This window comes from Antennarius striatus, chromosome 12 (assembly GCF_040054535.1).
Source record: "Antennarius striatus isolate MH-2024 chromosome 12, ASM4005453v1, whole genome shotgun sequence".
Classification (NCBI taxonomy): Eukaryota; Metazoa; Chordata; class Actinopteri; order Lophiiformes; family Antennariidae; genus Antennarius; species Antennarius striatus.
Window position 1 is genome coordinate 18,489,875 of NC_090787.1, and position 12,310 is coordinate 18,502,184.

At 40.2% G+C, this 12,310-nt stretch overlaps 1 protein-coding gene across 6 annotated transcripts in view; it reads left to right on the forward strand.

Moving 5' to 3' along the window:
- Positions 1-10,614, forward strand: part of dachd (dachshund d) — a 97,923-nt gene extending 87,309 nt beyond the window's left edge. The window contains exons 8-13 of one of the 6 annotated variants that reach the window (XR_011037755.1): positions 1,575-1,720; positions 3,457-3,604; positions 4,241-4,384; positions 5,165-5,233; positions 7,054-7,211; positions 9,021-10,614. Coding sequence is in view for 4 of the 6 variants with exons in the window: in XM_068330283.1 (XP_068186384.1) it covers positions 1,575-1,720; positions 3,457-3,604; positions 4,241-4,384; positions 5,165-5,233; positions 9,021-9,058 (545 nt within the window). In the remaining 2 variants the exon portion in view is untranslated. The remainder of the gene's footprint in view (positions 1-1,574; positions 1,721-3,456; positions 3,605-4,240; positions 4,385-5,164; positions 5,234-7,053; positions 7,212-9,020) is intronic. The other 5 variants (XR_011037756.1, XM_068330283.1, XM_068330282.1 and 2 more) reach the window with 5 other exon arrangements.
- Positions 10,615-12,310: the final 1,696 nt, after the last annotated feature.

The following is a 12,310-nucleotide window of genomic DNA, read 5'->3' on the forward strand; positions in this document are numbered from 1 at the left end:
CTGAGTGGGAAGCTGGAGTTTGTTAAAGCAATGATTTATGATTAATGCCAACACTAAATAAGGGACAAAGTGCCTACAGTACAAATCAATTACAATGCTACAACAGCAGACCTTTCCCCAAGGTCTACTAAAGTCTCTAGTTGTTATGGTGATTTTATTGGAGGTGGGTGATGCAAGCATATAATGCATGCAATACATCTATATCAACCTGAGCTGGAGCCAACTGTAATGCTTTTGATCTCTGATTAGCCATTTCATTGAGATAAAATGGGACTTTCATGTTGTGCCACTGTGTAAGGAGAAAGCATTTTATATCCCCACCTAGTTGCCCACCTGAAAATACAGACAGGACTGCACCAAACAAAACAAATTACTGCAGGACGAGCTTCTTAAAAGTAGGCAATTCATTATTTTTATGAAGTCAAATTATAAACAAATTTCAATCCATTAGGCAACCATCCATTCTAATTAATCAACAGAATTGAACTCTGTGTGAAAAAGGAGAAAGGTTGTTTACTGTCTCCACGGACCAGCGGTGCATATTTCACCATCTTTCCCTCTTTGAAAAAAAACCCCCCGTTCTTTAAATTACCAACCTAAACTGTGAATCCTAACACTCAACTTTTGGCACAGAGATGTTTCCAGGGCATTTGCAGATGCTTCAAATAATCTCCAATGTTTTTGCTCAATCTGCTCTGAGGATGGGTGAAATAAATACTTTAAACTAATTAATGTAAGACCAGCTGTTCCCAGCACTTGGCTGGCATTGGTGAATATTGATGGGAGGGGGAGGCAGGGCTGTTCGGCTCTGCTCACTGTTTGTACAAGATTCAGACTGCCACACAAACAGATATGAATACTGGATGAGAGCAGAGAGGTGCTGTGCACAACACATTACAAATATGATATGCTTTTCTTCTCTTTCGTTAAATTTGATTAAATTCTGCATGATGGTTGCACTTAAAATTTGTTGGCTTCATAAAAGCTTGCTGGACAAGAAACGTGTAAGATCTGATGGGGCAACAAAAGGCACCATCTGACATACTGTTTCCGTTTGACCGGGCTGCTTTTTCCCCCATTTCACTCCTTTACTCCTCTTTCCTCCTCTGAGGCCTGGTGAAGAGACTGGACAGCAGATGGCAGAGCCCTACCCTTCTGCAGCTGATGAATGGTGGATGATCTCATCTTAGGTTTGATAGGCACTTCTGCGTGCACACACAAAGAAAGCCCATGCCCCTGGGGTCAAGTAGTGAACCTGCTCCTGATTTTGGAGTCCACATGACATGTCTAAAAGGAAAAGCTGGATTTGTCTTACCTGGTATTGTTTGCCCCCATACTCAGATCATGAAAAGACACTATACAAACAGCTCTCCACGTTGTCAGCCATGAAATTTCTGTGAGGTGAAGAGGGGAAGTATGCTTGGATTGGATACTGCAGATCAATACAGACTCAGTCGTATCTGCTGGTCAATACCTGTCAGCATTGCCAAAAACTACTCCTATATTCCACGAGCTTGAATGTTTAGAAGTTTCATGTTGTTTTTAATTTTTCAATGTTATTCTTTTCTTTGCAGATGACAACTCAATGTGTACTCCGACAGCAAGAGACAGCTACGAGAGGTTGTCATTGGCCGGACAGGCTCTTCCTCCTGGCTTCCCCTCACCATTTCTCTTCCCAGATGGTCTGTCATCTATAGAGACCCTCCTCACCAACATACAGGTAAGCTCCTCTGATGAAGTTGGGCCTTCATAACAAGACAGCGTTAGTAGGTTTAGATCAAAAGTATGCAATAAATAGCAAGATAACTACATATTTTCGAAACCTTCTCTAAAAAGGAGTGTTTGTTCGATACCATGATACAAAATCTTTAACAAAGAAATCATAACTCAGATTCCTGTCATTTAGACTGATCTATATTTTGCTAACATGATGTAATTCCGCTTTCCTTGGAAATTGAGTACCAACAATAAATGAAAATCACATAAATTAGAAAGATCCAGAATTGTTTTGCTTTGCCAAACTGTACAAATTAATTGTCTCATCTAACATGGGTGGTTTTGTAATCCACTGACATGTACTGTATATTGCTTTAAGAGTAATTAGTAAAAATACTCTGGAGACAATTAAATTATACCCAAACACCCAAAACTAAGCAGGTATTTTTCAACAAATTGAATGCTTGATTCATTATTGCCATTTTGTTTTCCGACTCAACCTTGTTCATTATTAGCTGACTCAGTCCAGTAATTATTTATTTTGCATCTTAAGGTAAGTTCATTAATAGTTTAAAAAAAATCAATACAAAGAACCATCCTCTTTCCAGCAGAGTTACGATTAACATTTGGCCAGTAGATACACCAACATGTGAATGTACTCATCTCACTGGATCCATCTACTCATTTAGGCTTAAGCTCAAACAGCTTCAGTCAGAACGATGAATGTGTTTGCTTCCACTCAGGGTGTAATGACGTGTGCACTCCGCTGCCCTTCTCATTGCACTTGTCCTGTTGGCGTCAGTGTCCTGTATCTCCTTTGGCTTTGTGTGGTAATTTGAGAGCCACAAGTATAGACGTTGCAAGCTCCCAACACTCCACTAAGTCATCTTTGATAATGATCTTCACATTGAATATTTATATACAAATCAACAAAATGAAATCAAGCAGAAAATTAAGATAAAGCAACTTAGAATAAATTGGGGTCAGAAGAATCAACAATTATCAAGATCTAGCCCAGTGCATTTGATATAATTCCTTGTGGATTGGGAATAATTGTGAGGAAAATGACTGCTTTGCTCTAATATCATGTCTTTTAATTCAAGGCTGTCAGGAGTGTATTTGGAACGGCAGTAATGTAATTGATACATGATGAGATACTTGTAATTTATAATATTTATTCCTGCTGTGCCCTGAGAGGAGCTTAAACATGTGCTGCAGAGACTAATACTGAACATTCATACCCATCTTTTACAATTGCCAGCTGTGCAGTGAAGATGCATCTATGATCCCCATTCAGACCTTTTGAGTGACTGCGTCAAGGGATGTTTCAAACATACTTGTTTCTGGTTCGTAATGTCTGTCCATGGTTACATTTGGGTCAAAATGGGTCAGACAGAAACATTGCTGTCACATCATTATTCACATCATCATTCAAACATTAAAAAAAAACTACTAGAGCCACATTTGTGTTTCCGCACCACGTGGAAGCTGTGCTGCAGCCAAGTGATGATGACATCACACATTAAAGGATCCCTTGTGGTACACCTGAAAGGTGTCACGTCGCAGCCGTTTGACCCGTTCCGCCTCACTAGACCTGCTGTGACGTGCTTTTCACTGTGGATTGCCGTCGCTACATTGAGAAAGCCTTTAATAGTCCACATCACTCTGTTTTCCCCCGTTCCACACTTTGGTTCTGCATCTCTTCCTGCACGCATCTACACTCATTGTGTGTCTGTGCAGGGCCTGCTCAAAGTGGCGATTGACAACGCACGGGCTCAGGAGAAACAGGTGCAGCTGGAGAAGACGGAGCTGAAGATGGAGCTGTTCAGAGAGAGGGAGCTCAGGGAGACTCTGGAGAAGCAGCTTGCCATGGAGCAGAAGAACAGAGGTACTGTCTGATCACTACCTGGCACTGAATCCTCCCTGTCAGCCAATGCTCAGTGTGTGTGTGTGTGTGTGTGTGTGTGTGTGTGTGTGTATGTGTGTGTGTGCGTGTGTGTGTCTGTACGTGTGTCTGTACGTGTCTGTATGTGTGTGTAGGCCTGTGGTGCATGGCTGCACACTTTTACGTGTATGCTTAATGTTTCCTATTGAATCACTGACTTAAGTGGTTGTGTTTCTTTGGTTACACATGCATTTATCCGCTAAGCGACATTTTTCCTGCTCTTAGTCTCTTAACATAATTGGTAATACACATTAACTCACTCGTCGTCTCATGTTAAATGCATCAGCTTCATATGCTAACTGTCGTTTATGTTTAATGAGAAATTCCCGAAAATTATCCCAATAAATTTTTCAATTTGCTTTAATTCCCTCCAGCAGTTTGTTAAGTCTCAGTCAGTATTTTCTTTTAATAAAGAAGATCTAAATATTTGGCTTTAATTGATTTTCTGTTTTCTATTACAGAATGCTTGGTTCCTAAAATGAGGTTGCTATCTCAATAATCAGATTTTTGTTTAAAAGTGTCTCCACTAATTTACACATGTAGCTCACTTACTGTCACTGTGGGCTTTCCCCGTTTTAGCAATAATTCAGAAACGTCTGAAGAAGGAGAAGAAGGCCAAGAGGAAACTCCAAGAAGCTCTGGAGTACGAGTCCAAGAGGAGAGAACAGGTGGAGCAGACTCTGAAGCAGCCGTCGCCCTCCGACAGCATGCGTTCACTTAACGGTCAGACATGTTCCGCCTTCAGAGCTGTCAGACATGTAGTTTGGTCCACGGGGGGGACAAGATATAATTATGAGATAAAACTTAGCTGAAGGAAACGCTGCTAGAGCGCAGATAACAAAAAAATACACACAAACACACACGCACACATAGACATACACACACATGGCAAAACATGAGAAATTCACGTTGTACCCCACTGAATCATGTAATCCATATTTAAGAGGCCTCTGCCTGTTTGGCAGAGGTGTGATTTACCAACCACATATATTCAAGCATCGTTCTCTTTGTTCTTCAGACATGAGCTGCTAGTTTGCAGAGCTTAGTTGTTATACACAGAATGTGACAGGCTCATAAAATACGATTTACAATCTGAGTTTAAACCACCACTGTGTCAAAAAATGTCATTTTAATATCTCAGTAATGCAGATTTTTTTTACATACATAAAATATCTCAAATCATGTCAGCATTTTGCAGTGATTGTTTTATCATCAGCTCCATGGTAAATCAGCAGCTCCCATTATGAAGCTTGTAAAATATGACTTGAACAGTGGATAACCACACACGCTTAATAACTATCACAAAGTGTTAAATAAAGGAGTCGAGGTTGAATATTTCCCACCAGAAAATCAAATGCTCCGATACACCCCTTCGCCTGCATGAGGGTATGATTCGGCCTGAAGGCTGGGTCTCTTGTTTGGGATGAACGATGCTGTGAAGGTGCTGTTGTGATAGGTGGATGTCGGGAATGTTTAACGGTGGTGATCCCTCTCTTCTCGCAGACGCTCTGACCCCTGAGATGGAGAGTGACCGCAGCAGTGGAAGAACAGATGCTGAAAGGACAATACAAGGTACAGGGTCTTAGATGAGACAATAAATCTCTCTCTTTCTCTGGCTCTCACTCTTCTCTCCCCCACCCCTACCCTGCTTCCTCTCTCCCTCACACACACACACACACACGCACACGCACACACACACACACACACACACACACACACACACACACACGCATGGCTTCAGTTTATGAACATTAGTGTTTCTCTGCCTGCTGTTCAGGCATACAGCTCACCATCTGGGCCATAGCACTAGGTCAAGATCATTGGTTTCTGTAGAAACAATATTGTTCTTTTACTTGACTTTTAGTGGCTGCGATGCTTTTAGGAATCAGATGATTGCCGGGGAGAAACAATGCCACAGAGGAAAATAGTAAAACAACTAATCTAGAAATTCAGTGACAGAATGAAAGAAGTTGTTTGTGTACGACTCAGGAAACATTAATGAGTCATAAAACACCAAAAGCAGCGGAATCCCCCCTTTGATAGTAATAAAAGGAGCAAATCAATCCATTTTATGAATAAGCCTTGTACATTTTTAATGGTTTGTTTGTTTGTTAGCCTTCGGGGTGCAGTATGTGTTTGGGGAAGGGCGTCTCAGTGATAACCTCTGTAGACTGTCTGCTATCTGTGTTTACCCAGATACAAGACACCTCGCAGAGGTTGAAGATCCTCATTATTACTCCAACACCTCTTTTTAATGCGTTTCTGCTGCTTCTGCTCAGAACCACCCTTATCAGTGGGAGAGTTCCCAATTTATCCGAGAAAATGCTGCGTGTAATTTGCTGTGGAAAGTGGAAAATATTCATCTTTGTATGCAAGAATAAGTTTTGACCCTTTAACTCCTTAATGTTTGATTAGCCCACTTGAACTGATATTTTGTCAAAGGGCAAAAAGACATAAATGCACTAAAGGAAATGATTACTGCTTCTTAATTAAATGTCATTCAGGCACTGCGGGGATCTGAAACAGTTTGATGTACAAAAAAGGAAATCCATATGTCATCATTTAAATAAGATGACTTCCAGATACAGCATAATTATAGCCCCTTATTTCATACCAAATTAGTAAATTTAGCCTATTCAGTTTCTTTACACTTTGGTATATTTGTAGTCTAATTGTATCAAATTAAATGAGTTGAAACTTTGAGCAGTTAAAATTTATTTTCTATTTTGAAATGAAGCCTTTTTTTATCCAATCAGTGTCGAAATGGAGCTGTACATCAATTTTAGCTGTCTCTCGATCGCTCTGATCATTTCCTGGAAGAGTGGCGAGAAGGAGAAAACTGAAGAACAGGCTGCATTTTGTGTTTTTGTTCAATTAGAGAAGCATTTGTCTGCCACCCATGTCTCCCTGCTCTCCTCTGCAAGCTTCGCTGTATAATTAACCTCAAATGGCAAAAAATGATGTTGATAAATTACACAAGCAGAAGGGGAAAAACAAGCCTATCACCCGCATGAAAGCCGAGAGAAATGTGTGGGTATATTCTCAACTCCAAACTAAAGGAGGTGAATGGGGAGAGAGAGAGAGAGAGAGAGAGAGAGAGAGAGAGAGAGAGAGAGAGAGAGAGAGAGAGAGAGAGAGAGAGAGAGAGAGAGAGAGAGAGAGAGAGAGAGAGAGAGAGAGAGAGAGAGAGGGAGGGAGGGAGGGAGGGAGGGAGAGAGAGAGAGAGAGAGAGAGAGAGAGAGAGGGAGGGAGAGAGAGAGACGGAGAGGAGAGAGTGGGGGGGAATAATGAGAGCATAATTTTAGAGAACTAATTATTTCTATTTGTCTTTTGTCACACTTCTCTAATTCTGCGATATTAACACAGTCTGTGTTTATTAATTGCTTTTACAGTGTTTTGAATCTGGTCCAAGAGGGAACGAGGCTCTTTTCACAGACAGACAAGCTACAGGGACTGTACCTCGCCAGTACTGCCTGGCAACCGTGCTCATGCGAATATCTTCCCCCAGTATCTTCCCTGGTTCCCTGCCGCTTCCCACTCGATGTGTTCGGCAAGTTTACATGACCCTGTGCAGAGAGATAAAGTTCTTTGTTGCAAGATTAAACATCAAAACAGTTAAAGTGAAATTAAAATTAAATGAATGAATGTCACTGAAGCAAAAAAGACTGTAATTAATGGATCCCTTAATTGTCTTCATAAAATATTTGCATGAGCATAATTTGCATAATTTACATGTATTAATTAATCTTTCAAAAGAATTTTATGCTGAGAGAAGCCAAAAAAATCCTTGTTTTATTTAGCATCTAATGAAATATTTATTTTCTTTAATGAACTTTTCATCTTGATTTGAATATGAAAATACTTAAGTTTTAACGTATTTTAATGAGCAGCTCTTTCAAAAACGCAACAAGACGTCACGGGGTTTTCCTAAAACACAACGTCTGAATGGGAGAGATTTTCTTATCAAACGTCAATAATCAAATGGGCTCTGCTGCCATTGACACCCCTGCAGACGGGTATGATGGGAAGCTGGGCGGGCAGGTAGAGCGTGAGGTGAGCGTCTGATGTTTCATGTGCTCTTTGTGCTCTGCGGCCCCCTCCTCGGCTGTCTGTTCTCTGCAGCGCTGCATTCATGCTGTAATGACTTTTACACAGAACTCGTGGTTGTTGCTTGAATAGAGGCAGCCAGAGTGCAATGCCTTGGAGACCTACGGCAGTGCTGTGTAATTAGCCTGTGTTTGTACGCCACCCAGCCCCTCCCCTCAAAAAAACAGTCTGACTGTAAACACACGAGCCTTTGTTGTCTCTGAACTTCGTGTGTGATATCACATAGAACACAGGTGAAAAAAGAGAACAGTACCTGATAGGATATCGATACTGTAATAAATACAGATGTTAAATTTAGATCAATTCTCAGTTTATAAAATAAGAAAAAAAAGTTTTGAATTCTAGAATGAAACCTCATGTTGGGCATTGACTCCCAGCAGGAAGTGTAAGCAGGCGTATTCCTCATGTCTCTGTGCAATAAAAGACAAGCGTTGAGTGCGCGTCCAGTGTCATGTCCAACAACTTGCACTACTAAATGCCTTTGTGTGTGTCTCTCCTTAACACTGAATTATTTATGTGCACTGCCATAGAGAGGTGTGCTTCCTTAAAGGCATTACTGTTGCATTCTCCAACAGAGGAATTGTGAAGGTAATAAACGTCAAACATGCTCCTGAGCTGTGCCTAACAGATGCTTTTACCAGCTCAGCATCAACCAGCGCTGCTCGCTCAGGCGAACACTGTCGAGAGCGATTCACTGGAAATGGACAAAGCTCGTTAGATTGGAGGTGTCTGGAGATAATGCACCACAGGAATGTCTACTGTTTTCAACATACACTATTTCCATCCAGAAAATGTCACTTTCTTCCAGCACTCTACATCATACATACATACATCATGAGGACAGAATTATGTGCAAACATGCGTATCAGCAGTGATCTCTTGAACACATGCGGCACACAGATACGATACCCTGATGAGGTGATCATAGCTGTTTTACATTCTTACAAGCATGCACATGTATGTAACAGTTAAATTATACTTGTATGTCCATAACTGATTTATTTTTCATTAAATAAAGAATTTTACGTATTTTGTTAAGTATGTGTTTGAGAACAACAAAATGTTTCAGTGTTTTGTTATTTCTAAGAAAATTATTACAATGATATTTAGTCAAAATTATGATCACTAACATCCTCGAATCCAAACACTAGATGATGACATTTTGAACTACAGCACTGATCCAATTGTTCTTTTCGTCAGTACCATCCCACCTGTTGGCTAACTGTTAGCTTCTGTGTCTCCTCTGTTACAGATGGAAGACTGTTCCTGAAAACTGCAGTCATGTACTGACCGTGACAAGTTGGAGGAAATTTTTTAAAAATTCCGAAAAACGGAAACAAGAAAGAAAGAAAAGACATCCCATGAAGATTCTCAAGATTTAATAGTGATCAAGTCAAGCTGCTTGTAGGAGTTCAGAGGAAATGCTGTGTTCACCCCAGTGCTAGAGGAGGTTGTGTCTGAATGTAGAATAAGAAGTCTTTTTCTCACAAAGGCGAACATTAAATAGTTTGATAAAGCAGGCTTGACGTAACGGCTTGGCCAGCGTGAAGGATAAACACATATATTGAGCACAGTAAAAATGTACCCATGGTACACTGTTGGTAATAACTCATAAATTCTCAGCACTGAAGATTTTTATACTGTATCTCAGCCAGCGAGAAAGCTTCGAAAATAAAATTCGACTGAAATTTTGTTTTGTATTTCAAATTGAATTTTGAGACCACAAAAACGACACGTGGAGATGAACCTTGTGAAGAAAAAAAATGTGAATTGATCCATGTGTTCGTCAAAATATGAGACTGATGTTTGATTTTCATGTTTTCTAAATTAGGTGACAATACAATCAAGTTTCATTTTTACCATTGTTGTACATACAAGATCTGATGATAACGATAGGAAAACTCTCTGTATCGAACCCAAGTGGATTGATAAGGTATGTGTATATAATGTTAAGAGGTATTGTGTATGCAGTAGAGCTATTAGGCAAACAATACCACCATTTATATAAACCTACAGTTTTGTTTCATTCTATTTCTGAGCCATCATTCTTTCCTATAGCTGCCATTTTGGTGAGAAAGCATGCAGGCATGTAAATGTTTGTCCTGGAATTATGATATTTAATAAATCCTATATTGTGCTAAGGAAATACTAGGGTTCATTCACTCAAACCCAGGGGATTTCCAAACATAATATCAAACATTTTACTTTCAAAATGAAGACTTTTGCTGTCGATAGTACTGTAATCTTTGTAACAGAGGTAATATTTCTTGGAATTTACTGTACATTTTTGTCATTTGGATTTATCCAACCAATACTCAAAACTTTTTTTGTCAAAAAAGATAAAGATCCAAACATATTATGATCACATGTCCACTTAAGAAATAATCACTCTTGACACAACATTTGGGAACTGAAATGCCATTTAACTACACTGCTTAAATCCCTGCTGTAACGACACACACTTTACTTTCTAGCGTGTTTTATGATATCCTGATGAGAAAAAGAAAAACCATAAAAAAGGATTGGATTTTTCTGTTCCTTTCCATGAAGACTTTTGAATTTCAATGCTGAAGCACCTGTGTATATTCTCTAGACATAAGCTGATGTCAGTCATTTAACTGCAAACAGTTTAGACCTCATGTGTTACAATCAGGAGAGGGGGAGTGCCCCATGTTCGCCATGTGTTTGTTCTTTTTGTTCTCAATGGAGTGTCTGGGTCTGTTGTCACTGATAACTTATATAGCTTCTTGAATCATCTCTTCATTGTACTTCAAGTTCAAATAAAGTTAACATGTTGATAATAAGTGTGAGTCCTTGCCCGAGGTCTCCAACACACTTTTTGTGTCACGCTTTTGTGGATAAGTCACACGCTTATCTTCGTGTCAGCTTCTGAAATAGAAAATACCACAAATGTGTAAACTTGTAGATTGTCACAGCCAAAAAGACAGGATGATTTGATACAGATTAAGCTCATTTTGTAAAAAATTTTGCCAAGGACGCTTCATTTCCACCGATGTATGTCAGGTTGTTGTTTGCCAGCAGGATTGTGCAAACACCACTGGATGAATTTCCACAAAACCTGTTGGAAGGGTGGTGCATGGGCCAGGAAAGATTCTTTGGAGGGGGCCAATCCAGGAATTTTTTGTATATTTAAGAGTGTGTAGAGTGGGCGACATGGTGGTACAATGTGTGGAGCTCTTGCCTCACAGCAGGAAGGCTTCTGTTTGATTCCTTTCTGTACAGTTTGTATTTTCTCCCCATGTCTGAGTGGGTTCTCTTCAGGTTCTCCAGCTTCCCCCAACTCCAAAAACATGTGGCTTAGGTGAACTGGTTTCACCAAATTGTCCATAGGTGTGTGTGTGTGTGTGTGTGTGTGTGTGTGTGTGTGTGTGTGTGTGTGTGTGTGTGTGTGTGTGTGTGTGTGTGTGTGTGTGTGTGTGTGTGTGTGTGTGTGTGTGTGTGTGTGTGTGTGTGTGTGTGTGAGTTGTTATTTGTCTTCCATGTGGCCCTGCCAAGAGCTGGCACCTTATCCAAGGTGTACCCCGCCTTTCACCTCTAGCCAGCTGGGATAGGCTCCAACAGACCCGTAAGGCAGATAAGTGGCTGCAGACCAGATTAAAAAACATCGAGTGTGTAGAATGTGTGTTGTGGATATGACCACATTTTTGAATATTCACCCTCATTACGCAAAATCTGCTGAAGTCATTTTTTAAAGCTTGGACAAGTTGGAGCGTAGGTCAGACAAAACTAATGGATAAGTGTGAGACCGCTGGCGGAGGTGTGTGCTCAGCTGTCTCTATATTTAGTGTGTGTGTGTGTGTGTGTGTGTGTGTGTGTGTGTGTGTGTGTGTGTGTGTGTGTCTCTGTGTGTGTGTGTGTGTGTGTGTGTCTGTGTGTGTCTGTGTTGTGTGTGTGTGTGTGTGTGTTGTGTTTTTGACAAATATGGACACATAATCCCTGAGAATTGAATCTCTTTGTATCATGAATGGCCCAAAAGCAGTGCAGATAAATGTAAAAAAATCTTCACCTGTAAAACAAAATTAATCAAATGATGAATATTATATAATTCCTCTTCGTCTCACTACTTGGAAGCAAGTGTGTGTGTCCATGTGTATCGCCTCTGCGTGTGTGAGCGTGTTTTAATGTGTAGGCTAATCCTGGAACAAGCTATGCAATGAGGGTGTGACCAAGCTCACTGTAAATAAATTATTTCAAGTGGATTTTGGAGTGTATGACACTAATTCACAATACATCACCATAAAATCAACAACACTCCTTCAACCAGCTGCAGGGCCGTACATTACAACAGCTGTATGGAATACTTAAAGGTTGACAGAGTCTTTCAGTAATTCTAAAGCCGGGCTGTTAATGTTGCATTTTTTTTGTTTTTGGAAATGTCGACATCATCTATTTTTATGGCACTTGATTTTTTTTTTCTGTGTATGTTTTTAATGATAATTTGCAGCGACTCTTCTTGAGCGTCATTATTTGTTTTGCTCTCAAGTCACAGCGTTTATCCCCAGGGATCAGTTCGGAATAGCT